Raw genomic sequence first — 27,985 nt, 5'->3', positions numbered from 1 at the left:
GACATCCTCTGACTCAAGGTACTCAGGGCGGGGGCCGGTGACGTTCGGGGGTCGCCTGCTTCCCAGGGCGGAGTGTGCGGATCCGGGTGGGGTCTCCGGCCCTCATGGCCCACTGGGACGTTGAGCGTCTTACCCTTTACTCCCGGGGACAGAACACCACTTGCGTTTTGTCCTGAAGCCTGAGGCCTGTTACCCTCCTTTCTCTCCACAAGTTTGTTTTGATCCACAAGTTTGTTTTGAGTCTTTGCCGTTAGAAGCGGTCAGTGCAAACTACTTAGTGGTGCATTCATAGTGGGCCAGGGATTTTCTTAAAAGCCACGAATACACTGCAATCCTTGACTCTTGCTTCAGACATTCTAGGCATTTCCATACTCACCAGGCAAATTTGTAGGGTATAAAAAGGGAGCAATTGCAGCGCCCCGTGAATCACTAGTGAGGGTGCAGTGAGGACATCCAGAGTGTCCCTAGATTACGTTTCCAACGTTAGTGACAAGGAGCCTGAGGGAGGAAGAAGTGGCAAATGTGGGAACCAAGACAGGGTCCATCTCATTGTGATTCTTTCTCCTCTTAGCTCTGCAGGTTCTTGCTTTTCCAGACAGGGCAGTGTATGAAGCCAGGGGTCATCGGCCATGCTCCAGACAGCGTGGTCCCAGGTGAGCTGAGCTTTCTTCCAGCTTTCCATGTTCAGAAAAGATATGAAAGGGCATTACAGGACCAATAGCCTGACTTGGCCAATCCTGTGCTTAGCTTTGCATCCATGATACTCTTAGTAAGGCAAAGGAGTATGTTAGGAGAGTGGATGAGGGAGAGTAGGAGAATCTTGGGAAGATCAGGTTAGGACAGAGGGAAGCACCAGCCAAGAAATTCTCCCAGAAAGTGAGAATCTCCATCCATGCAAACTGTAAGTACATTGCATGTATGAGCAGCTTTCGCCTCACCAGGGGGCCTAATAGAAAGTCAGGATCTCAGATCTCCTGAATTAGAATCTACAGTTGTACAATATCTGGGAATTAATGGGCAAGTTAAAATTTGGGAGTGTTAGTCTGACAATACACAGAGGAAGGCCGCCTCCTGAGATTAAACAGGCTCTTCCACAGGAGTTCACCCTGCAGACCACAGAGTTGGGGTACAGTGAAGCCCAAACTGGGAGCATTAGGAAGGTGTGGATTGATGAGGGAGGTGAATTCTTGGAGGAATGCTGAGTTTGGAGCTGAAGCCAGTGCCTCTAGCCCATTGCAAAGACTGCAGCTTAACCTGTGTAAGAGGCTGTATCCTATGTCAGCACAAATTCATGCCACATTCGAAATTTTCCCTCCAAGGTTTTTTTAGTGGTAGAGGATGAATTTTTTTCCAGAGTCCTAGATCATGTAAAGTGAAAACTGGGTGTATTATCTAATGGATGTATGATATAACAAAAAAGCTCCATCCCAGAAACTTACAGGCAATGTTTATTTGGCTCCTTTTTGTGGACATTGGGCCATCCACTTAAGCCAAAATTAGTTCCATGTCAGGAGATATTCAAATATCTGCGAGCAGTATATTCTCTCTAGGTGCTTTGCCTGGAGTACAGTACTCACTCAAGATTATGTTTCAATAGAATACCCCACGTAATAGTGACTTAAATAAGATAGAGGCTTCTGTCTCATGCAGAAGAAGTCTGGGGGAGATGGTCCAGGGCTATTGTGGCAGCTCCACTAATGTCACGCTCCTAGGCTCTTCCTGTCTTTCTGCTCCACTATCCTAGCACTGGCTCTCAAGCCCAAGGTTACTTCATGGTCCAAGGTGGCTGTTTGATCTCCAGCTTCCATGTCCAGATTCCCCAAAAGACGAACCTCTCCACTGAGTTTGTTCTCTTCTAGGAACCTTCCCAGAAGTGAGATGGATAGATAAATAGATAGGTAGATAGAACTGTCAGTCTTTGCTATACCCTCTGTGACAAACATTTGTTATTTGGAATCTGCTGGGAAGATCTCCCAACCTGAGTGTAATAAGTACTGAGATTTATGTAATATCATGTGCCAGGTGATAATTTTGTGCTTTACACATATTAGCTCATTCCATCCTTACAAGAGCCCTGTAAGTACTCTTGTTTTCTGGTACTGTTGTTCTCCCAGTTTTCCAGATGAAGAAACTGAGGCACAAAAAGTTAAGTGTCTCATTCACGTTCATATAGCTAATGGTTATAGAGATGGGATTTGAACCTAGGGAGTTTGGCTCTACAGCAGGGTTTGTCAGCTTCAGCACTGTTGACATTTTGGATCAGATAATTTTTCGTCGATGGGGACTGTCCTTTGTGTTGTAGAATGTTGTCACATCCCTCCCTGGCCTCTACTCACTGTATGGTCATAGCATCACCACCACCTGACAACTGTGACAACTAAAACCATTTCCAGACACTGCCACATATCTCCTGATGGGCAAAATTGCCCCCCGTTGAGAACCATAGGCCTTAAGTCTGTGCTGTTTGCCACCAGTTGTGCTGCCTCTGTGACCTCCTTCCTTCACAGGAGAATAAACAGCCCTGTTGATTTAATAATAGAGGAGGAAGTGCTAGCAAAGGACTGAAGCAGAGGGATTGGAGATGGAGCAGGATATTGAGAAGCTGAATGTCACAGAGAACAAAGAACAAGGAACACGCTGATAATTAGAGGTGTAGAGGATGGAAGCCATAATGTGAGGGAGGGTGGTCAGCACCATGTTCTCAGCTGTTGACTCTGAAGGAAGTTAAGACAGAATATTAACAATGGGGGTCAGTGTAGTGTCTGTTTTCCACTGTTCAGTAAGGTGGCCACTAGCTACATTTGCCTATTTAAATTTATCTAAATTAAAATTAGAAATTCGGTTCTTCAGTCACACTAGCTACATTCACATTTCCTGGTCAAGGTGTCATCCAATTTCTTCTTGTATAGTTTCTGTTTTCCCCCTTGCGACTAATAAATCTATGAGGAAGCATTGAAGAACATGCAGGTGTCCTCCTCATCCAAATTTCCTCCTAGATTTAGCATCCATCGATGATGCCTGTATGAACCAATCTTTACAATGATGGCTACAGTCCTCTGGTACGTCTTTGGTTATTTCTTACACCCATAAGGGACTAAGCCCAAAGAGAAGGGTGTTGACATGACAGACTGGGACAGGGTACAGTGAGTCCAGGAGCGATATTATAGTGGCACTAGTTTATATGAGTGGTCAGCTCATCTTGAAATGTTTGCTTCCATAGACAGCTTTGTAATAAGTACTCAGATGAAGAGGATTCCTCTAGTTTGTCTATTTGAAAGTGTTTCATATAGCTGATGCCCATCATTTAGAAATGGGAATAATAATTCTTACTTAATGGCTGTGTTCTAATGATTGAGTGAATCAATGTGAATGTAACTGGCACAGGACAAGCACAATGGCCTAAACAACCTGTGATAGTTTCCTTCTCCCTTGAGAAGGTGGGAACGGCCCCAGCAGGAGGCAGAAGGAGCCACGCCTGTTGAAGAGGGCAGTGTTGGCAGGTCGGGCAGAGCTTAGATGATCAAAAGGCAGGTCCGTGCTCAAGGACAGAGACTGTCATCCTGTCCCTGGAGCAAGGTGTTTTAGGAAAGGAGGAGGTGGCACTGCACACCCATGTTGCCTTCAGAGGACAACCAGCTTCCTGATAAGGCAGATGTTGGGAAGAGGGAGGATGTTCTGCCCATGGAATCACCCTCTGTCTGTAGTAGAGGATGTGGAGGGGACAGACCAGAGAGGAGCTGAGCAGATGGCTCAGGAGGCTTCAGGATGGTTGGAGGCAGGGTGAAAGATTCCTTCTGTGGTGCTTTTAGAAAATGTGGTGGAAAGTGGACCCAGCTCATGGAGCCAGACACGGGGTGTGGTGTGACCACCAGGCAGACAACAGCACCGTGTGCTTGGGATGACAGTATTGGGACCCCAGGGGCAAGTGCATTGACAGTGGGAATGCTGTCTGAGGGCTGTCCCTGAATGGAGGGCTGTGTGGCACTTCTTTCCAGTCAAACCCTCCCTGGGACACAGAGCCCTTGGACTCCAGTAGATTCCTCCCTTGCCTAGAGTTCAGGCCCCTCCCATGCCCCCATCCAGGGCTTAAGCAGGAATGTGTTATTTCAGGAGCCAGTGACCTTTGAGGATGTGGCCGTGTACTTCACCCAGGACCAATGGGTCAGCTTGGCCCCTGCACAGCAGGCCCTGTACAGGGAGGTGATGCTGGAGAATTATGCAAACGTGGTTTCCCTGGGTGAGTCCTCCTTCCTTCCTTCAACTCAGCTCCTGCCCTTGGGGGCTCCTGGCTTTCTCCTCAGTGGATCAGGGATCTCTAATATCACCAGGATTGATGCTGCGCAAGCTGAGCTCTCTAGTCCTCAGTTGCAGGAGTAGCTGGTGGAGAAAGATCTGGGTTCACTTGGGTTTTAAACAAGACTTCCCTGTTTCTGGGTGGGGACTCTCCTGGGAGAGGCTGTGCTCTGGGCACAGAGAACTGAGAAGGTTCCACCTTCATTCCTGCACTCTTTCAGTTGCCTGGAGGGGACCGTGGCCCCATCTCTAGGTCTCCTAGGATCCCCGTACCACCAACAGAAACAAGGGGAACTTTCTGTGCTCTCAGAGCCAGAATAAGCTTCCTCCTGAGCAAAGCAATCCAAGCCTTCCTTAGAAAACCCCGGACTGTCTCCACACTGGCCTCACTTCATCTTCTGCATCAACCACTTCTCTTTCTATCTGGTAAAGCAGAGAGTGGACTGGGAGGGATCAGGGGAGACTCTTCTCAGCTCTCTATTCCTTTTTGTCCTCCTTCAGCAGCATTTCCATTCCCCAAACCAGATCTGGTATTCCAGCTGGAGCGAGGGGGAGCACCATGGGGCCTGGATGCCTGGACGGCCATCAGGGCAGAGGCCCTGAGAGGTGTCAGCGCAGGTAAGTAGGAGAACCTGCCATCTTTCTCTCCAACTCTGCCTCCTTTTTTTTAAACGATTTAACATGAAAAGATTCTTCTTCTGCCACATGGCTGTTATGGGGATGAAAATGGTCACTCTTATTTAGAGAAGTGTCCCTCGCTAGGGCTTCAGCCCCAAACTGGAAAAGACCGGTCCAAACATTTCATTTTCTGTCATTTTTCTTTGTAAAGCTAAAGGATTTCAAACCCTTTGTAGTAAAAAATAGGCTTCTGATAGTCAACTTAAGAGTATAAACAGAATATAGTAAGAACTTGTTTCTACAAGAACTTTGTGTGTGTGTGTGAAACTGTACAGGAAAATGGAATTTTTATGAATTCCCAAACAGTAAATTATAAATTAGCTTTTGAAGGAAAGGCTGCTTATTTTGGAGAGTGTTTTTTCTACTTCTGTAAAAAATGCCATTGGTGTCTTGATAGGGATTGCATGAATCTACAGATGTCTCTTGTTAGTATTGACATTTTAGCAATATTAATTCTTCCAATTTATGAATAAAGAATCAATTTCTTTATTTCTTTCTCAGAACATTGCTAGTGTATAGAAATTATACAGGTCTTTGTATGTTAATTTTCTATCCTGCAATTTTACTGAATTTATTGATTAGATCTAACAGGGTTTTTTTTGTGGAGTCTTTAGGATTTTCTATGTATAAAATCATGTTATCTGCAAATATAGATAATTTTATTTCTTCATTTCCAATTCTGGTACCTTTTATTTGTCTTTCTTGCCTGATTGCTCTAGCTGGGAATTCCAGCACTGTGTGGAATAGGAGTGGTGAGAGTGAGCACCCTTGTCTTGTTCCTGATCTTAGAGAAGAAGCTTTCAGCCTTTGAGTATGATGTTAGCTGTGTGCTTGTCATTTATGGCCTTTGTTATGTTGGGATATGCTCCTTCTGTGCCTAATTTATTAAGAGTTTTTATTGTGAATGAATGTTGAATTTTGTGAAATGCTTTATCTGTATCTATTGAGATGATCATGGATTCTTTTCTTTCATTCTAGGAATGTGAAGTATCATATTGATTGATTTACAGAAAACCTGTTTATTGGGAATGAGGGGTTTCCTTTTTTGAAAGATACTGAATTGAAGTAAATGTTCAGAACCATCCAGAGATTTGGTGTATAGCTTTTCTCATCCAGTTGGCCGTGTTCTCATATTCTCTCAACCCCTAATGCTATCAGAACCTCTGTAAAGCAAAGGCTCCTTTCCAATTCACCCCCGCTCTGTCTTCATCAATGCCTTTAGGTTGACTCCAGTCTTCAGGTCATCTTGATGAAAAACCTTTCCTGGGGGCGCACTTGCGGTTGTCAGTGTCTCCCTTTTTCACGTTGTCTTTTTAGCCTGCCAGTGGCTCTAAACCCACGTTGTCCTGTAGAACTTTCTACAGTGATGGAAATGTTACCTTCCCACACTGTCCAATATGGTAGCCATTAGCCACATGAGCACTTGAAATGTGGCTAGTGTAACTGAGGAACTGAATGTTTAATTTTGTTTCATTTTAACTAATTTAAATTTAAACAGTCACATGTGGCTAGTGGCCACCTAACCAGACAGTGCAGACTTAAATAATTAGCCTCTTTTAGCTTCTTGATGAAGGGGTTTCAAACTCTAGTGTGCATCAGAATTACTTGCAGGGCTTGTTAAAACACAGACGGCTGGGCACCACCTCCAGAAATTCTAATTCAGTAGGACTGGAGCAGGGCCTAAGAATTTGCATTTCTGTCAAGTCCCCAGATGATGACAGTCCTGGACCATACTTTTGAGGACCACTGTTCTTGAGGATCTTGAACTGTGATTTTTAAACTCTGGGTTGCCACCTCCACAATGAGTCGTGCTCAGCATTTAAGCACTAGACTAGACTGTGTTAGATTTGAGTAAAAATAGACCAAAATAGTATAAAACCCATCATTTATTCATCACTCTTATTAGGGATATTATTCTGTGAAACTTTTGTTTCCATTTAAGCTTTGTTTGCTTGTGAGAGTGTGTTTGTGTGTGTGTGTGTGTGAGTGAGTGTGTTTGTGTGTGTGTGTGTAAGTGTGTGTGTAGCGGGTAAGAATCTAAACTGCAAGTCATGGTCAGAAAAGCTTCAGAAACACTAAGCTAGAAGTTTCATTTGTTGGATCTTTGGTGCTTGAAAAGGCCAAAGCAGTTTCTGTGCCCTAGTGCCACCAGTGAGAGTCTGAGTCTCCCTTCACCACCAGTTGCCATCTCCAGTCCTAGAAGGGTCTTGACCTGCCATGTCCTTTTTTTCCTTTCAGGACTAAGTCTCTCTCCCAGGGTACAGTGCATGGGTTTTGAAACTGTGGTCTTTTTATGAACCCCTCACAACTGGCAGGGTTACAGACTATTTTCCCCAGGTCAGGCTTGTGATAGAGAACATCTCTCTTTCTTTCTCTTTTTTTAAGTTTAAGTTGCTTTCTTCCATTATTTATTTTTTTCCTCTTTAATGGGGGCACTGGGGATTGAAACCCAGGACTTCTTGCACGCCTAGCATGGGCTCTACCACTGAGCTATACCTCCCACCCCGAGAACATCTCTTTAAAGATGACAGACTATTCTAAAGCATTTGGACAGGTTTCTTGCCTTGACAGAGCCTTGGGATCCACAGTTGCAGACAGCATCTCCCAGCCCTCTGGACACTGTATGGTGTGAGAGCTGCTCACCTAGATCTTTGCTTCACTTTAGAGATCTCCTTCCTCATTTTCAGCTCCCTCTGCTCTTTTTCCTTGCTTCCCCTTCCGGCAGTTTCTCCACCCCATTCCCATTTTTGTTGTTCCATTTGTCTCAGTGAACAGCGTCCACTGTCTGCCCTGGTTTTGTTGGCATTGCTAATTGTCCTGGGGACATTGCTTGCCTTCTCCACCTCCAGTATTTTCACTTTCCCTTCAGGGCACCGTCAGGTGGCTCTGTCTCTCTCCAAAAAATGAATATGTCCTGGGCAAGCTAATACTGCTAGTCCCTTTCCCTTCCAGCATAAATAAGTGACTTTTATGTTTTTATCATGCCAGGTGGTGGAGCTCAGACTGAGAATGAAGAGCAGACTCCAGAGCTAAACATTTCTAAAGGACCAGAGCCACACAGACTGATGGCAGAGGTGCTGCGGATGGAGGTCTCCCAGTCCCCTCACTTGGAGAACAGCTTAGAGAGGCTGCAACAAGATGAAATGGGAAAGAAACCCAACTCAGAGAAAGGAGCTTTCACAGTCTTGCCAGTCCAGGATCTTAAATCCCCCACTGTTGAAAGGGAGGAGCTAGCCAGACAGTTGGAGGGAAGCTGTGGTGTCTACATACATCTCATTACAAAGCAGGGCCTCCTGGGAGAACAAGTGTTTTATAAGTGTGGTGAGCCTGGCAGACATTTCAACCAACATTCAAACCTACCCCAGCATCAGAGCAATAACATGGCTGAGAAGCCCTACAAGTGCAAAGAATGTGGGAAAGCCTTCAGGTACAACTCAAAACTGTCCCGGCACCAGAAAACCCACACTGGGGAGAAACCGTACTTGTGCCAGGAATGTGGACAAGCCTTCAGTCAAAATTCCCACCTCCTTCAGCATCAGAAACTCCACGTGGGAGAGAAGCCCTATGAATGTAAGGAGTGTGGGAAAACCTTCAGCTACAACTCAAAACTTATTCGGCATCAGCGAATCCACACTGGGGAGAAACCCTTCAGATGTAAGGAATGTGGGAAGGCCTTCCGGTGTAGCTATGACTGCATCATCCACGAGCGAATTCACACCGGGGAGAAGCCCTACAGATGTAAGGAGTGTGGGAAAAGTTTCAGCTCGAATTCAGTCCTGATCCAGCATCAGAGAATCCACACTGGGGAGAAACCTTACGAATGTAAGGAGTGTGGCAAGGCCTTCCGCCGGAGTTCGGTGTTTCTCCAGCACCAGAGGTTCCACACGGGGGAAAGACTCTATAAATGTAACGAATGTTGGAAAACTTTTAGTTGTGGCTCACGCTTCATAGTACATCAGAGAATCCACACTGGGGAGAAGCCTTATGAATGCCAGGAGTGTGGGAAGGCCTTCAATCAGAAAATCACCCTGGTTCAGCACCAGCGAGTTCACACCGGGGAGAAACCTTATGCGTGTAAGGTGTGCGGGAAATCCTTCAAGTGGAGTGCAAGTTTCATTCAGCATCAGAAACTGCACACTAGGAAGAAGCCCGCCCAAGTTACAGGGCCGTCCACGGTGAAGCCCCATGGCCCCACTTCAGTCCTCTCCCCTCTGCCTCCCCACCACGCAGCCCCGGCCCCAGCCCTGCCAGGGTCTCCCCCCTGCTCTCCCCCTCGTGCAGTGCTCCCCGCTCCCTCCATGCCTCTCTTCGTGCTGCTCCCCTCCTCTGGAATGGCCAGTTCTTCACCTGTCCAAATAGTGCATCTTTCAGGATCTGGCTTCTCCTGAGAAGTCATCCCCTCACAGCCTTCATCTCATTCCCCATGAGCTCCCTCGTGTCCTCCTCCATTGCATCTACAGTAGCAGTTTCCTGTGAGCTCCTAGTCGCATCTTTATTGGTACTCCTCTGGTCTCCTGTTAAGTCAGTCATTACTGTTTTCCCAGCTCCATTTAAGTTCTCACGCTTGAGGACCGTGTTTGACTACTCTCTTCTGTTCTCTGGGTAGGAAATGGTAGTATTTGTTCTTTTTAGTGTCCAGTGTTGGCCTGCCATCAGTCCGCTCCTGCCTTCTGGGGCTACTAGGGTTAGAAGAGTTGGCATAACATTTTTGATTCTAGGGGGATGGAATTACAATGAGACGGGCCATCCTAATTCAAGAAGTACAGAAAATGCAAAGTCCGTGGGAGGAAGTGATCAGAAAAAGTATCCGATGATTACTTCTAGGATTTAAGGAGGACCATTTTCTGGGGCAGGTAGCAAGGTTCATTATGGAGAATCTGAGCCTTGGATTTTTTTTTAACACCTTCATAATGACTATTATGAGGATCTTGTGTAACTAAACTATAGAACAAGGAAATCAGTGAAAAGAATATGAATGAAAGGCAGTGCGGTTTTTCTGTTTGGGTTTCTTTGCTATTCCCATCCATATGTTTTTAGTCTCCACTCAAATATGTAGGTATAAAAAGTGACTTGGGCTTGTGCAGTTGAGGGCAGGTACCAGGGTGTAGTAATCTCTAAATTATACATGGAATAACCTTGTTGGCATGACACTGAGGGACACCAGAGGAAGGGAGAAGAGAAACCCAACAATGACTTGCTTCTGCCTTGGAAGACAGTCTCTTCCTCATCAGTTACCGTATGTGTGCTCAACACGTCCTCACACCTACTCCATGTACCCTGAGACTGATTTGTAAGTGGTGGTACTTTTAAATTAATTTCCTAATGAGCTACTTTGGTAACACCAGAGAGAAAAGTTTAAAGGATGCTAATCTTAACCAGATGTAATGATCTCACTGGTTTGGCCATGCTTTCCATCTGGTGGTTAGAGGCCTTGACCTTTTTCACAGTCACAGCTTCAGGATATTGTAGCCACATGGAAAGTTACTTTAAATCATGTGGGAGTAAATACTCAGAAAGTGATACGCATATTATAATTATAACACCATGAAATTATATCTGCAAGGGAGGGCCTAGAAAGACATTCTGGTGTGTGTGTGTGTGTGTGTTTGTTTTTTTTTTTTAAGACATTCTGTTTTTGGTTCTGATTTCAGTCAGGTTTATTGAGATATACTTTATAGACAGTAAAATCCACCCTTTTAAAGTATACAGTTTGGTGAGTTTTGACAAATGAATACAGTTGTATAACCAAGATACAGAAAATTTCTCTTACCCCCCAAAGTTCCCTCAGTACAGGCAGAAATTTAAATGGTTAGTAGGATGTTAAGGATTTTAATTTTTATTCCTTCATAAGGTTTGTGCAATACATAGAATTCAGGGGAATAAAAGGCAAAAACCAAACTTATCTATCCAGCTGTGGTCAGAGCTTTCAGATATGCCGAGATCCCTCATCCAGAATGATGGTTAAGAAAAGCAGTCAAAATGTAGGAAAATGACAATAACTGGTTTCTTTGACATATTTCTGACACGCACACATACATATATACATGTATATGTATATGTGTGTGTCAGAAATATCTATATATAATGTATATTTATGCAGTGTGTGTATATATATGTATGTGTGTGTGTGTGTGTGTGTATGTATATAGATATAAATTTTGTTCTATTTATTTCCCAGAAACAGCATTAAACAGAAAGGGCTTCAGGGTGCCTCGGAGGATTACAGCAAGGAAGGCTGAAGGGTGAGAAATCCTAAATTAGCTAGACAGAAAAGAGCAATTTCTAAATATAATTTGGAAGGTAGCAAATTATATGACAAGAAAGCAAGGAGTGTAGGAAAAAGTAAACGGATCTGCTCTGGGCTGAAAATGGCTTTTGAGTTCTCACAGCCAAGAGATTTATAGGTTTCTGACTTAAATGATTTGTATTTACTCATTTCTACCTTTATCCATTCATTTCAATTGGCATTTAGGGTTTTCCCTCATTGTTAATGGAATGTTATTACACAGCCTCCACGGCACCCACGAGGTGCTGAAGGACCAATAACAAACTGGGGATGAGGATTGGAGGGGGGCGCTGGTTATATTGTTATTTCACTTTCAGAGAAAACCGAAACTCTTAAAAGAACACAGTGTTGAAATTTAAGTTATGTATAAGTTTATTTTTACACTTCTGTCCTTTCTGTGAGCTATAGTATGGCCCTTTTCAAAAAAACACCTGAATATCCATCAAGTGCCAGACACCTGGCAGTGTTAGTCCCTGCATTAGGCTGCTCTATGTCTCCTGGCAACTAAGATTTCTTTCTTCCTTAATGCCTGGAAGTTTTGAGCAATTTATCTTTAACAGTCTTCCTCCGGAGGTGTTGATCATCCTCAAGTAGTGCTTCTTGGCTCACAATGACCTCAGTCTGTGCATTCAGATCTCCCTTTGTTGATGGTTTGTGACTGGCCAGTATTGGGGTAGAGTTGCTGGTGAGGTGATGTGAAATGGGAAGTTGGTCCTCTGATTTCCTCTGTGCTCTGTGTGCAGGGTAAACAGTTACTTCTGGCCATAGATTGAGTGAAGGTGAATCTCCGTGGTTCTTGGGCCTTTTTCTTAGGGGTGTATGTGTGTAGTTGACTCAGCAGTGGCAAGTCTGGCTCCCTGGTTATAGCTTTCCATCTAATTCATTTTTGGTTATAGTTGTGTTTCTCCTCTTTTCACAGCCACTCCAACACGGAAGCTCTAACATGAGTTGTTGATTAAAAAACGAAATACAAAAAAACAATGTGGCTGCATGATTTCTCCCTTAATCTAGCTACCACTGCCATGTTTCCCCAAGGAATAGGCCTCCAGCAGGGTATTTCCTGCATCTCCCTTAACTGCCCCTGCCCCAGCCCTCATCCCACCCGGCTGAGACTTCTAAGTAGCACCTTCAGAGAGGTCTCATTTTGTACATTCCCTGTACCCTACACCGTAATAGAGATTAGGTAAGCTGTGGGACAGATGTCTGCCTGCTCCTACAGGTCAGTTTAAATTGTAATGTGCTCCGCTGACAGTCCTCAGCATTTACAGTGTGAAATCGAGGAGATTCTCTAGTTTCTAGCCTTTGCCTGGAAAAGTTAGCACACAGTATGTGAAATCTTGCCTTGTTAAGACCTTAGGGGTTAAAGGGAACAGTGGTTGAGCCGACTTCAGACTGTTAGGTTAATCTTTACCAGTCTAGCTCCTGGACTGGCTCCCAGGGATAGGGGAGGGATTAAAGAGACATAAACGTTTGTTTCTATATCTGATGCCACGTCCTGGAGGCCACGAAGCCCCACTTTTCCGTCATAGTTGCACACGGTCCTGCTGTGGCCACATCTGCAGCCAAACGCTGGGCATCTGCAACGCTCTTTTCATAGAGATGCCGGACCACGCGGGCCTCGCGCGTGAGCACCCTGGACACGCACCACCGAGAGGGAAACCTCTGGGCTTCCCAGAGGGGCCGGCGGGCTCCGCCCTGCTTCCGGCTCGCCGCTGGTTGGCGGAACTCGCGCTCTGGCGGGAGAGAAGACCTGTGAGCCGGGGCCTGTCAGGCGAGGCGTCTCAGCTCTAACGTGGTCTGGGCTAGCTTGAGAGCCTTGACCTGGAAGAGTCTGGCCGAGGGGGCCCGTAACTTGGGCCCCCATACCTGCCAGCAGTGGTGGGTTCATCCATCTTCCTCAGTTTTCTGCACCCCTTTCTGTGCCCACCCTCCTAGTGGGCAGATGGAGATGCTGGCATCAACTGCTTACCGGTACTCCGAGCGGGCCTGCGCCTGGCGTCGCCCAGCGGGGCTCTTGAGCTTCGCTTTTACCGGCTTTGACTCATGGCCGGGCCTCCACCTGCTTTTTGTACTGTGAGCCTTCTCGGGCCAGGCGCCCCCTCCCGGCTTTCTCTTCAGAGGAGCCCTCTCGGACGTCGCGTCAAAGTCGCACAGGTTGTAACCAATACTGTTGCAAGGGGGAAAGTGTCCAGGGGGAACTGAGCTCAGCTTCGGCTTGTACAGAGGTGGCCCGGCCTTTGAAAGGGAGAATGAGGGAGTAGGGAGGGGGCGAGTGGAGGCTCCGTAGAGCAGGTGATCAAGTGAAACTCGCCTGGGTGTGCTAAAGGCGCTTTTGGGAGTTAGGCTCCCTCCCGCGGAGACTGGGAGACGGAGGGAGACCCTGTCTGCAGGAGATGGCTGGAACACACAGTACACTGTTTTTTGTTTTTTGTTTTTGTTTTTGTTTTTTTTAAATTTGGGTGGAGGAGGTAGTTAGGTTTATTTATTTATTTATTTTTACAGGAGGTACTGGGGATTGAACCCAGAACCTCATGCATGCTAAGCATACGCTCCACCACTTGAGCTATACCCTCCCCCCATAGTACACTCTTTTGACAGCCTTGAGTTTTCTCAGGCAGACATTCTCAGAGGGGGTGGGGTTGTCCTAGGGATGTGGCCTTGAACTGTTGGAGATGATGTTAATGTTTTCTTCAAGTGTTTATAAGCCAAGGTTAAGACCTAGCCGAGAAAGGGCTCAGAGGAGCCTGGTTAGAGTTTGGTCAAGTCACTGGACACATTCGGTAAAAACTATCTTATGTTCCAACCCAAGCAGTCACTGAAGCCCGGATTCTCCTCTAGCAGAGCCTCAGTTCTGGATAATGGGGTATGGTGTCATATCTTAAGAAGCCTTGTGCCCTGCCAATAGGTGAAAGGAGAAGTTATAACTCTGTGGGTGAGGGGAGGGGCCAGGATGCAGTGGAGTGGTATGGCAATCACTGTTCTAAGAGTTCCAGGAATCCAGGGATGGTGGTGAGAGATGTGAAGGGGAGTAATGCACCTATCGGCTGCAAGAGGGGAGCAGTTTCACTTGGAGCTCTTTTCTCCTTACTTAGATCTGAGACTTTTCTGAAATCTGAGAGCTGTACAGGAAACCAGGGGACATCAGTCAGGCTTCAGACAGCGTGGTCCCAGGTGAGCAGGCTTCCTGACAGCTTTTCTTAGATCAGCTCTCAGAGAAGTCAGTGTAGGACTCAGGCCTGACTTAGCTTCCCCTTTGCCAAGCAGTTGTGGCAGGTGTGTATGTGTGTTTTATGCACATGAGAATGTGTTTGGGGAAAAGTGGTTTGAACTAAGACGAGATTATCCAGACCCGGAGATACCTTTGGTTAGAGAGAGGACATGATTTTCAGAAGATCTATTTAGTTGCCTGAGAGGGAAGCACCTACCAGTACAATTTTCTAGAAGCTAGAACTACACATAATTTTGTACAGACACAGACTACCAACAGGCAGGCCTCCTGTGTCAGTAGTTCACACCTGTCTTTGGAGGCCTTGGGACTTAGAAGAATTTGGAAGACACCTTGGGGATACTAGGTTAGTAGAGCATGAATCTAGGAGGGACAAGAGGAAGACTGCAAAACCGATGACATCAGGCAGTTCAGACAATTGTTAGGGAAACAGAGAAGGACTAAGTAATACAGCAGAGGCTGTGGGGTGTGGAGCTGTGGAATTCTTTGTAATATTTGCAGGGTGTTTAAAATGCTTTCCAGCTCCCAGAAGAAACTATGGGTATTGGTTGGGCTTTTCTAGCTGTGTGGCCTCGGATACCTTCTGAACGTCTGGCTTCAGTTTCCTTACCTGTAAAGTGAGGATGGTAACAGGACCGACCTCAGAAGTGAAGATGGAAAGAGATGATGCTTATAAAAGCCTTCAACACAGTTTCTCGCAATATGAAGCTCCCATAAACCTTAGCTATTACATAAAGACTATTTAAGTGACTAGTGCAAAGAAACTAAATGACTATAAATGGAGAGCAACAAAGTAGTGCACTTTAAAACATACTAGCTTTTACTTTGAGATTGTTATTGCTATCTAGATTTCTCTGTTTAGTTTCAATATCTATTGATAAGTGTAGTTACAAAAGGGAGCTGGGCTGGAGCAATGTGCAGCAGATGCCTAAATACAGCAGACTTCGATTACACAGTGTGTGAAAAGGCCCCATCTCTGGGCATTTGACACAGGAGGGGAAAAGTCTCTGGATACTGTAGCATCTGCAGCCATGGAGGAAAAGCCATTCCTGGTTCAGTTACTATCCAGGCCCTCTGTCATGTAGTTGCACTAAATGAAGATTCCTTTGTAATTAAAACCTTTCTGGGTAGCACTAAATTTCCCACAAATATGTTAAAAGTAGTTCTACACCAATCAATTTTCTAATAGTACTGAAAATGACAAGCCTGCTACTCTCTAATTTTTCATAACTGTCACTAACAGACATATTTTGCCTCCTCTTTAATATTTATAGGCCCTATTCCTACTTGGAGTATGTTCTGTTAATCACTATTTCAGGACTGTGTAACAAGAAAGATGTGTATATTCTTATTCTAAGAGAAGAGACTATAAAATGACATATACATTCAATTCCTTAAAGTTATGTGTGCTTGTGGAGGAGTCTTGGAACAGAATAAGCAAAATTAAAATGCTTAATGTTTAGATTGTGGGATTCAGGGGGCTTTTCCTTCTATTCTTTTATAACTGGTTATGCAATAGGTAGGACTTAGGAAAAAAATCAAAATTCAAACTTAGTGCATTCAGATGCAGTTTGAGCATCCGGGTCAGAGTCTACAAAGGGCATTTATCCCAGAATCACTGTCAGATCATCTCTAAGAAAAACAGTTAAATTATAGGAAAAAAAGACAATCATTTTGATTTCTGGAAATTATATTTATTGACTGTGTTTTCCAATAGTGATTAAGAAGAAAGCTTTTGGGTGATAAGTAGGGTCCAGGCAAGTTGTACACACACCAGCTTTTTTCACAGCTAGCCTATAGGTGACAGGAACCTCTTAAGAACCATTTTACAGTAGCAGTTTAGAGCAGGAGAGGAGACCTTGGGATCTCTGTGGTCCTGTTTGATGGACAGGACAGGAATTTGTCCAGCTCATGACCCATCAAATAGGGGCAAGAACATTGGGAAGGCTGAGTTAGTTTATGCCTTGAATTATTTGTACTTGTCCTTGGTAGGTAGAGAGTTTATTTAGAAAGACTTTGATAGTGGTAGATTTCAGAGACCCACTCCTGATGGCTTTTTTATTTTTTATTTTTTGGGGTGGGGAGGTAATTAGGTTTATTTTATTTACTTATTTAATTTTAATGGAGGCACTTGGGATTGAACCTAGGACCTCGTGCATGCTAAGCATGCACTCTGCCACTGAGCTATACCCTCCCCCACCAGTTGGTGGCTTTTTAACAATGACAAAAGAGAATAAGTGCCCATCTAAAACAATGCCTTACATGCAATACAGGAAATATAACATCTTTGACTGAGTGAGAGAAAACTCTTACAAACTATACTGCCAAGAAAGAAAATGTAAAAGACTGCTTCTTCAACACTTAACAGGAATAAGGTTTTCCCAGACGTTCGAGGACTAAAGGAATTAGTATTAAAAATAGGTTTTAGGCTTATAGTCAGAACAGGAACATTGGGTAAATGGTGGCAAGATGAAAGAATACAGGCTAATTGAGCAGGAGGAAGAGGAATTTCCTTAGAAGAAAGCCCGAGTCCATAAAAGCCAGGCCGGGAAGATATAATAGGGAGTAGGATATTCCTAGATATAATTGGCCCTGAAGATATGACTAAACGTCATTATTTGAAGGTGTGCCCCAGCAGAAGAAGGGAGAATAAGGAAGACATTGGGTCCAGAAAAGCAGGGTCCACTGTGGGGAAACAATAAAGACTTAGAATGATGGCTGTGCAGTGGGGCTGGAATCTTCTGTCCTCATACCAGGGAAGGTTTGTGAAAGGTTTAGGATCTCATAAAGTCAAGTAGTGGCAAACAAAGACAGCTAGGAATTTTTCAGAAAGCTGTATGATAAAGGAAATACAATCTTAGTATACCATTTGGCTCTGCAGTGAGCAGTGTTTTCACGGTGTAGGGAAAAGGTCTTTCCGGGTTGTTGGAAACACCAGAGGTAGAGATGTTGTGGAGAGACATCTAGGTGCTGACTCTCCTTCCCCTGGCACCCACCACCATGATCACTATTGCCACCTAACTGATTCTGGGTTTATTTCAGCAACCAAAAGGACCCAGAATTTATCAACATTCCTTTACAGAGAAGTGCATACGTATGTTTTTGTGTAGATGCTTTTGGTTAGCTTACCTCGAGTATAAATGGCTCACAAAAGATGAGCTTCTCCAATAGTGAAGGACCCACTTCAGTATTTTACCTGAGCAACAGCTGTCAGGGGTGCACAGGGACCATGTAAATCTCTGCAGAGATATGCAGCATCTGCTTCTGCTTTCTGTGGTTACCTCATTTCCAGTAAGATTTTATAAAACTTCGCTAATTAAATCTCACCTAGCTGTATGTAAATGTTGCATTAAGTTTTCTCAGGGTTATTTGTCAGTTTATAGTAGTGATAATTTTGCATGTTTGCATTAGTTTCACGTTTCTTTTGTCTTTACTCTTTTTGTATAAATGTTCAGATAAAAGGGCATTATACGTATACATGGTAGGATTTTAAGTATATTGTTTATAACATTTTAAAGAAACTGAATGAAGATGGTTACATAGCTATGTGGTAATTAATGTAAGAAGTAATCTTTTTGTGTTGTAATTAGTCAAATGTTGAAAACAATTGTGTATTTTCTTAATGAAATTTGTGTTCTAGCATACTTTGTAATTTCAGAGCTTGGATATGCATAAAATCTTTCCCATGGAAATTAATGCTATAATAGTTTAATTGACTCATAATAAATTTGCCTTAAGTTTTTTTGTTTTTAAACACATTGCCCTAATACGGGGAAGATGCTGTTGTTTAAAAGTCCTTGCAGAGTAGCCCGATCCTCAAACCCTTTTCCTGATTCCATGTAGCCAAGAGACTGCCCCTCCCCAACCCAGGCAGAAGTCTGGAACTAACTGCAGTTTTTTTAACTGGTGAACCATAGATGTTCTTTTCTCAGGGACACAATGCAAAGCTGAAGGGCAGGAGTGAGGCACCCAGTCCTTGAAATCTGGAATTGTCAAAGGATATAAGCTGAATCCTAGGCTTCTTTCCCTGCTCAGCTTCTAAAATGCTCAAACCACTCGTCCTAATCTTGGAGAGGAAGGAGAACAGTTCCAAACAGCACAGCAGTGCTTGGCAAGTAGAATCCATGTCTCTGAAGCTATTCTCAGGGGAAGGATTAGAGCCCTCAAGGTGAAACAGTCTCCCATGTTGGCAAACTCCAACAAGAGCTTCTTGGGTTAGGGTGGAGACATCTGCTTGGATTGTAAATCATGGTGGCTATCCAGTTGACAGGTCTAGCTATGTAGTGGGGGTGCCCAGACAAGTCTTTGAGGATGGAATGTTTCTGAAGACTGGCAAAGGATGAATCTAGAGAATACTCATCCCAGGATAAGAAACATTTAACTTAGTATCAAGGAACCATTATTCACAGAGCAGACTGCTGGGCTGTTAACTGAAATCTCTCTCCAGGCTGGGCCTGGAACACACATCCGTGTATTTGGTGGGAAAGGGCTCTAACGCTACATGTTAATAGCTCTTTCCCTAAACTGTGCCACACACTGGAACCCAAGCAGCAGTTGTATCTCTAAAAACAAATAACATGATGAAAACAAGGCAAACTTGCCAGCACTTATTATGTGCCAAGCACTACTGTAAACACTTTGCCAATTCATGAACTCATTTGAGATTGGTACCACCATCAAACCCATTTAACAGACAATGAAACAGTTAAAGCAACTGCTGCTAGTCACCCAGCTGACAAGTGGTAGCCAGGTTTCTCGACCTAGGTAGTCGATGCTCTGAACCGATAGACATTTGGCCCCTGAAGTGATGGGCTCCCCTATTTCCGTTTCCAGTCCTCCTACAGCAACTAGCCAGAGAATCCAGGGCCCTCTGGCACATGTGGAGCAGTGGTCCCCCAGTACCTGGAAGGGCATCCAGAAGTAGTGAACTCTAGAGAATCCTGGGTAATTCCCAGTCTGCAGCGTAAGCCAGGCATCCCCTGGAGGATGTCAAGGACCCGAGCCTCAGGCGGGCAACTCTGCCTGATCCTTACCATCTCCCAACCCAGGGGCAGGCCAGTTGCGGCAGGGATAGGGGACCACAGAGATGGGAAACTTCCGAGGCTCCTAGAAAGGAAGGGAGACGGTTAACGCACTTCCGGCTGAGCCTGTCGGAAGCTTTTCAGAAGCCGGCGGTCCCACGCTTTCTCTGCTCCTGCGCCGCGCGGAGTTAGTGGTTGCCTGGGATGCTGGTGCCGGCGTCCGGGTGACGGATTCGCTTTCTCCGGGCGTAGTACCGGGTTCTCCAACCCCTGTGCCTTTTCAGTGAGGGAATAGCGGGATGGAAAGGGGCTAGGGCGGACAGAGGTGTATGCGGGGTGCGAGGCAGCATCAATCTTACTCTTGCCTGTTTATTTTCTTTTCATTATTACTTCTCAGGACCCAGAGGGCAGTGTGCGAAGCAGAGACGCCTGCCATGCTCCAGATCACCTGGCGCCCGGTGAGCGAGCATCCTCCAGCCTCTGTGGCTGCCTTTCCTTGCCCTCTCACCCTTTCGCTGTCAAGAGAGCAGGTGTCACCTCTGCATACAGGTCCAGGCCTGTGGCTTCCATTGTGCACCTGTCATTGTTGGGTGTGTTTAGGGGAGGAGAGGAGTTAAGGGGAGTGGAGAAATGAGAATTCCCAAGGTAAGACATAATCAGGGAAGAAAAAGACAAGTAGTGTGGGGGAACTGATCGGGACAGATTTGACAATTAGGGCTGAAAAACAGGAATTCACTAAAAAGTGGAAATCTGCATCACAGCATACAAGGAAGACCCTTGTCACTCTTGTCCACAAGATTGGAAAGTATTCGTTTAGATAAAGCAATTCTAGTAGTTTTTACAGGTCCCATTGGGTTTTCTACATAAACATGTCATCTATGAATAAAGACAGTTTTACTTCTTTCTGGAAAGAAAGATTTCTTTTATTTCTTTTTCTTGCCTACTTGCACTGGTTAGACCCTCCATTGCAATGTTGAGTAGAAGTGAGTGCAAGTATTCTTGTCGCCTTCCTGATCTTAGGGCAGAAGCATTCAGTGTTTCAACATTAAGTATGATCTTCACTGTCAGGTTTTGTTTTGTTTTGTTTTGTTTTTTGTAAATGCCCTTTATCGGGTTGAGAATGTACTCTTCTATTCCTTTGTCCCCTAGAATGAATTGGAAAGTATTCCTTCCTCTTCAACATTTTGGAAGAATTTGTGTAGAATTGATTACATTTCTTCCTTAAATGGTAGAATTCATCAGTGAAATCATCTAGCATGTAGTTTTCTTTTGATAAAGTTTTAAAATACAGTTTCAATTCCTTTGGTAGATATAGGGCTACTCAAGTTCTCTCTTTCTTCGTGATTGAGTTTTGGTAATTTGGGTCTTCCAGTGAATTTGCCCATTTTATCTAAGTTGTAGAAATTACTGGCTTAAAGTTGTTCATAAGATTTCTTTATTATCCTTTTATTTGCAGTGGATTTGCACTTTTTTTATTACGAATATTGGTAATCTCTTTGTTCTCTTTTTTTCTGAGCAATCTGGCCAGAGGTTTATAAATAGTATTGATATTTTCAACTGCTTTTCTGTTTCTTTGACTTTCTGTTTTGTTTTGTTTTATTTTGTTTTGTTTTGTTTTCTGTTCTATGCCATTAGTTTCCATTTGGATCTTTATTTTCTTTGTTTTGCTTACTTCATGTTAAATTTGCTATTCTTCTAGATTCTGAAGGTGAAGCCAATGTCATTGTTTTAGACTTTTCTTTTTTTTTTTATTTTGTAACATAGATTTGAATGCTATAAATTTCCCCCAAAGTACTGCTTTAGCAGAATCTCTCAAATTCTGGTATGTTGTGTTTTTATTTTCATTCGGTTCAGAATACTTTCTAAATTCTTTTCTGCTTTCTTCTTTAATCCCTGTGTTACTTAGAAGTGCATTATCTAATTTGCAAATATTTGAGAATTTTCCAAGAGTCTTTACGTTATTTCTAATTTAATTCCATTGTAGTAAGCGAACATGCTTTGAATGACTTGAATCCCTTTGATTTTATCAAGACCTCTTTTATGACCCAGAATATAGTCTGTCTTGATGAATGTTTCTTGGACACCTTAAAAGAGTGTATATTTTGCTGTTATTGGGTATAGTGTTCTATAAATGTCCATCAAGTCAAATTGGTTAATGGTATTGCTCATGCTTGCTACATCCTTGTTAAAAGGGTGTATTGAAATTTCCAGCTATAATTATGGATGTGTCTGTTTCTACTTGCGGTTGCATCAGTTTACCTCATGTATTTGAAGATGTACTAAGTGCATAGACATGTAGAATTGTTGTGTTTTCATGGTGACCTGATCTCTTTGTGGTTATGAATGACCTTCTTTATCTCCTATCATTCTTTGCTCTGAAATCTGCATTGCCTGAAATTAATATAGCTGTTTCAGCTTTCTTTTGATTAGTGGTTTTTTTTTCAGTTTTTCCTTTTGACATGGTGTATTTTCCCATGTTTTTGCTTTTTAATTTATTCCTTTCTTTATATGTAATGCACATTTCTTGAAGGCAGCATATGGTAGACTTGTGTTGTTGTTTTTTTTTAATCTAATCTGAAAATGTTTGCCTTTTGGGATGTTTAGATTATTTATATTTGATGTCATTATTGGCATAGTTAGATTTGAGTCTAGTTAAATTTGAGTTTGTCATCTCCCTATTTTTCTCATTGCCCCAAATGTTCTTTGTTGCCTTTTCTCCCTTTTTTCTACCTTCTTTAGGGTTAAGGGTATATTTTTTATGATTCAATTTTTACCCCTTCTTTGGATGCATATAAACTACACAGACTATAACTGTTTGTGTTACTATTTTAGATTTCTTTAGTGTTTGTAGTATACATGTTTTAAACTTTTTTTTATTGAGTTATAGTCATTTTACAATGTTGTGTCAAATTCCAGTGTAGAGCACAATTTTTCATTTATACATGAACATACATTCATTGTCACATTCTCTGGTAGTATACATTTTTAAATTATCACAGTCTACCTTGAATTGCCTGTAATAGGCTCTTTGAGGTTCTCTTACAGCTCATGGATGTTCTGTTGGTTTTGCCTTTATTTTTTTTCTCTCTCTGTATTTCATTTTGGTCAGTTTTTATTGCTATGCCTTCAAGTTCGTATTTTTTTTCCTGCAGTGTCTAATTAGCTGTTAATCCCATGAAGTATAGTTTTCATCTCAGAAATTATAGTTTTCATATATAGAAGTTTGATTTGGGTCTTTTAAAATATTTACCTTCCTTATCTGTATTTAACTTTTGAACATATGGAATACATTTGTAATAACCATTTTAATGTCCTTTTCTGTTAATTCTAACTCCTATAAGTTCTGGGTTGGTTTTGATTGATTGATTAGTCTCCTCATTAAGGGTCATGAATTCCTGCCCCTTTGAGTGGCCAGTAGTCTTTGACTGAATGCCTGACGTTGTAAATTTCACCTTGTTGGGTGCTAGCCATTTTTATATTTCCCAGAATCTTCTTGAGTATTTTCTGGAAAAAAGTTCAGTTACTTGGAAACAGTTTGATTCTTTTTGGTTTTGAATTTTATGATTTGTTAGCAGGATCTGGAGCAGTGCTCAGCCTAGGAATAATTATTCTCCACTACTGAGGCAAGAGTTTCCTGAGAGCTCTATGTGATGGCCTGCTGATATGAATTTTTCCAGTATGGCTAGTGGAAATAGTCTCTGTTTCTGGCTCTGTGTGAACACCAGGCCTCGTGCCCTTCAGTCCTTACAAATGATTCTTTCTCTGGCTTTGAGTAGTTTCCTCACACCCATTCCCTGGTGAGTACTCTGTTGACTTTTTGAGGGGGACCTTCTGTAGGTAACTGGGATTCTTTTCCTGTGCAGCTTTCTCCTCTCTGGTATCCCGTCCTATAAACTCTGCTGCCTTGGTCTCCTCAGACTCCACCAGGCTCTGCCTCAGTTCCCCCTCCCTGTGTTGCAGCCTGGAAACTCCCAAGGTAGTACGTCTAGGGAGTCCTAGGGCTCACCTCTCTGCTTCTTGTCTCTCAGGGACTGGTGTCCCTCATTACTCGATACCAGTATCTTGAAAACCATTGTTTTCTGGAATTTGTCTCATTTTGGTTCAGACAGGAGGATACATCTGATCCCCATGACTCCATCGAGACAAGAAGTGGAAGTTTTTTCTCAGCATCTTAAAAAATTCCCCTTCTACTTTTTCCATGTGGTCTTTTGCCATCTCGACCCCCTGGTCTTGATGTGTGTGTTGTTCTTCCTTCTCTGAAAGCCTTTAGGACCTTTTTTGTGTCTCATTTTTCTGAGGCTTCTCAGTGATGTGCTTTCGTGGGGGTATTTTTCATTCATCGCCCTATGTGCTTTGGGAATCCTCTCTCCTCCCTGATGCTTTTACCAAGTTATAAAAAGCAGTTCACACTTAACAAATCAGGAGCTCATCCTTGGTTTTGTGGTGTGAATCAGCCTCCTTTTCATTTGCTTCCTCCTCCACCAGCAGTTAAGATTCAGCTTTCCCTGCTCTTCTACATACTTTAGTTACCATTTATCCTTTTTCTGCCTTCCAAAATTCTGTTAACACCTCTAGTCTGATTTGAGTCTTCTCTACTTGGGCCATTGTGTTGCCGTCACTTCAGTAGGATTAGGGAGGGAGTGGAGATCAGTACAAAAGTGCTGTGGGCGGCGTTTATACAGATGTCCCTTGTACATGTGCACACAAAACCCATGTAGGGGAAAGGAGCCAGAGGGACCCACAGGTACACAGAGCAGGACATGGAGGAGTTGACACAGATCAGCAGGTGGAGGAAGAGCTGTTTGCTGGGGATGACCACAGAGGGGTGCAGCGAGTCTTGGGCTCCCCTGTTGATGAGGGCAATGCTGGCTGAGGGCTGGCTCCTGCGGGGAGGGGTGCTGGGGGTTGAGCACTGGATAGCTGTCCTCGGCAATACCACCAGCTCCAGTAAGTCTCTGCCCTGATACTTAGGCTCCTCTGCCTTCACCTGGAGCTTGAGCAGGAACCTGTTGTTTCAGGAGCGGGTGACCTTTGAAGATGTGGCTGTGTACTTCACCCAGAATGAATGGGGCATCCTGGCCCCTGCACAGAGGGCCCTGTACAGGGAGGTGATGCTGGAGAATTACGCAAACGTGGCTTCCCTGGGTATGACATCTCTTCTCCCTGCTGTTGTCTGCCTCTGCCCTTTAAGCATCCTGGCTTCTTTCTTCCTTAGACTCTGTGGAGTCTCTAATAACCCTTGTGGGCAGTTGCTCTGAAGGCTGAGCTCCCCAGAGGCTAGTGGGTGGGACGAGCCTTGGGTTCCTAGGTGTTGAAATCACTGTCCCTCCAACCCTGGGAAGGACTCTGTCCCACGTGTGGAGGGAATAATGAAAGCTTTCAGGAGCTCAGCAGAGCCTCGGCCTCTGTCTTCAAGTTCTCTGAATATTTGGGACCTGAACAGAGGATTATTCCAGGACTCTGCCTGGCACTGTGGGAATTTTCTCTCCTCTAAGATGCACAGGCTGACTTCACTTTGTCTCTCCCTCCCTGGTTCAGTGCAGGAAGACAAAGACAGCTGAGAGGGGAACCTGCTTCATGATTCCCTTTATCTTTCTTTTCTTGTTTCTTTCTCCCTGGGCAGCTTTTTCGTTCACCAGACCTGTTCTGGTCTCTCAGCTGGAGCGAGGGGAACGGCCATGGGGCCTTGATCCCTGGGAAGCTGTGGGCAGGGAGGCCCTTGGAGGAGTCTGTCCGGGTAAGCATGAGACCCTCCCGTTTTTGTTTGGCCTGCTTTCTTGTTTTCATATTTCACTGTACAAAGCATTTCTTCTCTTGTGAGACTGTTTTTGTTCCTCTGGAATCACTACATGTGATTCTCCGCATTCACAGTGGTCGCCTCCCTCAAATGAGGCCATTCTCTTTCAAGAAAGGCAAGTCCGCAGGCTTTCTTTGCATGTTCATGTTTGCCTCCACCTCACCCTCCACTAAATGACACCATCTGAGCAGCTCTTTTCAGCCCTGTCACTTGGAAACATTTTATTTTTCCAACATTTTATTTTGTGCAGGGATGAGGATGTCAGCCACCTTACAAGGAAAATAGACTTCCGAGGGCCTTTCTGGCCATCCACGTATTGATAGAGCATGTTATTTCCATGGGAAATTGAAGTCTGAGTTCCCAAACACTGACTTGTCACATTTAAAAATTTTATTTTTATGATGAAATTTCCACTCATATGCAGACACCAGCCAAGTGCACCCACATATCCCTCACCTCAGTGGTCACCAATATCCTGCCACTCTTGTTTTATCTTTCCCTCGTGGACACTTCAAAATAAATTTTTTAAAACAGATGAACGTTTGAAGCAAAACTTGTAAATTAAAGTTTGATTGACATGAGAATTAAAAATAACACAGTGTATATATTTATATATATTTTGCCATTGTTATTCTGCTTCACCTCTTCTCTGCCTATTAAAATTTCCTGTGCTCTTCAGAATCTTTACAGAGAATGCCCATTAATAATGCACATCGCCCCACCCCTGCCCCAGCCTTGTGTGCCTTTTTTGGATGTGACCCCAAGACTTCAGGTTATCTGGGTAAAACATATTTTCTAAACGGTTTGTTTGTAAACACATGAGGTTTTTGCCCCGGCCTGGCACTGATGATTATATTAGCCTGTAAAAGGCCTCAGTAACAGAGAGAAAATAGCCTTTAGGTTTTCCTTTTTGGTTAGTGTAGGATTTCACATTCCATACTGTTGTATTAAACTCTATACACATCCTATATAGCCTTTTAGAAAAAAGGACAAGAATCACTACTTGGCCATCTCTGCAAGTGATGATTATTCTTGGAAGACCTCTTCACTTGTTCAGTGCTCCTATTTCAGAGGCAAGCCCACACTCTGTCCCCTTTCCTTCTGGATGCTGTGGTGTTGGCCCTGCCTGGTCCCCTCAGCCGCAGCATAGGAGCCTGCTGCTTTACTAGAGCCAACTTGATGACAGAGATCAGTTCTCTTTCAAAGATTATGACGTAGATGATGTTCTTAAAAATAAGCAGCTCTTAAGGAATTTCAGCCCCTGGGACCCTTTGCTGTACTTGAGCTGCCCAACTGCCCTTTCTTCTCCAATCTCTGTGGTCTTGCTCGCACCTCGGCCTCGCCATTTATCACTTCTTTATGTCCACCCTAGTCCATCCCACTTACTGGGGAGAAAGCTATTAGTCCTGCTGCCCTAGTTAACAGTCTCTGTGGCTTTCCAGTCCTCACACTCTTCACAGGAATGCCCCTGACCTCGCCGCCCTCTCTCCCATGGAGTCTTCCACTTGGGGGGGTTCTGCTGTGTGGTGATCTTTGGGAGCCATTGGTGTACACACTGGAAAATATCCACGTACTCAGGGCAAATCAGAGCCTCCTGATTTCATTTCCCTTTATTACAAGTATTTTCTTTTTGTGATGTCAGGGGCTGACACGGGTATTTTCTTTTTGTGATATCAGTGGGGGAGATCAGAACTGACAAGGAAGAATCAACTCCTCAGGAACACATTTCCAAAGAAGTGGAATCCCACAGACTGACAGTCAGAGGGCCGCCAGGGAACGTGCCCCAGGACCTGGACTTTGGGAGATGCCAGGAGCAGCAGCACAGCCAATGGATACTTAAGAAGACAGAGTCAAAGAGGAGAGATTATACAGACGCATCAACCAGGCATCAGGAGGCCTGGGCCATCAAGAGCAGGGAGAAGCGTGAGAAATGGGGAAAAAACATTAGTGTTAGCGCACAACTCTCTCCTAACCAGACAATTCCTAGTGATCGGATATCTTATAAATGTGGAAAATGTGACAGAGACTTCACTCAAATGGCGGACTTCCACCAACATCAGAGCCGTCACACTGGTGAAAAGTCTTTTGAATGCAAAGACTGCGGAAAAGACTTCAGGTATAACTCCTTACTTCTCCGGCATCAGATAACCCACACTGGAAAGAAACCATTTAAATGCAAAGAATGTGGGAAAGGTCTGAGTTCAGACACAGCCTTGATTCAGCATCAGAGAATCCATACCGGAGAAAAGCCCTACGAGTGTCAGGAGTGTGGCAAGGCCTTCAGCAGCAGCTCTGTCTTCCTCCAGCACCAGAGGTTCCACACTGGGGAGAAACTCCATGAATGCAACGCATGCTGGAAAACTTTCAGCTGTAGCTCAAGTTTCATCGTCCATCAGCGAATGCACACCGGGGAGAAACCCTATGAATGTAAAGAGTGTGGGAAGCGATTAAGTTCCAACACAGCCCTGACTCAGCATCAGCGAATCCACACCGGGGAGAAACCTTTTGAATGTAAGGAGTGTGGGAAGGCCTTCAATCAGAAAATCACCCTGGTTCAGCATGAGCGCGTCCACACTGGCGAGAAACCTTATGAGTGTAAGGTGTGTGGGAAAACCTTTAGCTGGTGTGGAAGATTCATTCTGCATCAGAAATTGCACACACAGAAGACATCTGTCCCGGAGTAA

General features: G+C 44.1%; 2 protein-coding genes across 2 annotated transcripts; both read left to right on the top strand.

Moving 5' to 3' along the window:
* Positions 1 to 154: 154 nt before the first annotated feature.
* ZNF619 (zinc finger protein 619) lies at positions 155 to 18,430 on the top strand. The gene is given in 5 exon segments (XM_010974784.3): positions 155 to 653; positions 4,111 to 4,237; positions 4,795 to 4,911; positions 7,960 to 9,334; positions 9,336 to 18,430. Coding segments are annotated over 5 exon segments (1,755 nt in total). The 5' UTR covers positions 155 to 629; the 3' UTR covers positions 9,448 to 18,430.
* On the top strand, positions 9,041 to 27,985 carry ZNF620 (zinc finger protein 620). The gene is made up of 5 exons (XM_064496697.1): positions 9,041 to 9,050; positions 19,902 to 19,962; positions 24,523 to 24,649; positions 25,128 to 25,241; positions 26,979 to 27,985. The coding sequence occupies exons 2-5, from the start codon at positions 19,939 to 19,941 to the stop codon at positions 27,983 to 27,985; spliced, it is 1,272 nt and encodes a 423-aa protein (XP_064352767.1). The 5' UTR covers positions 9,041 to 9,050; positions 19,902 to 19,938.

Source organism: Camelus dromedarius, chromosome 17, assembly GCF_036321535.1.
Source record: "Camelus dromedarius isolate mCamDro1 chromosome 17, mCamDro1.pat, whole genome shotgun sequence".
Lineage (NCBI taxonomy): Eukaryota > Metazoa > Chordata > Mammalia > Artiodactyla > Camelidae > Camelus > Camelus dromedarius.
This window is presented reverse-complemented; position numbering and strand designations above follow the sequence as displayed.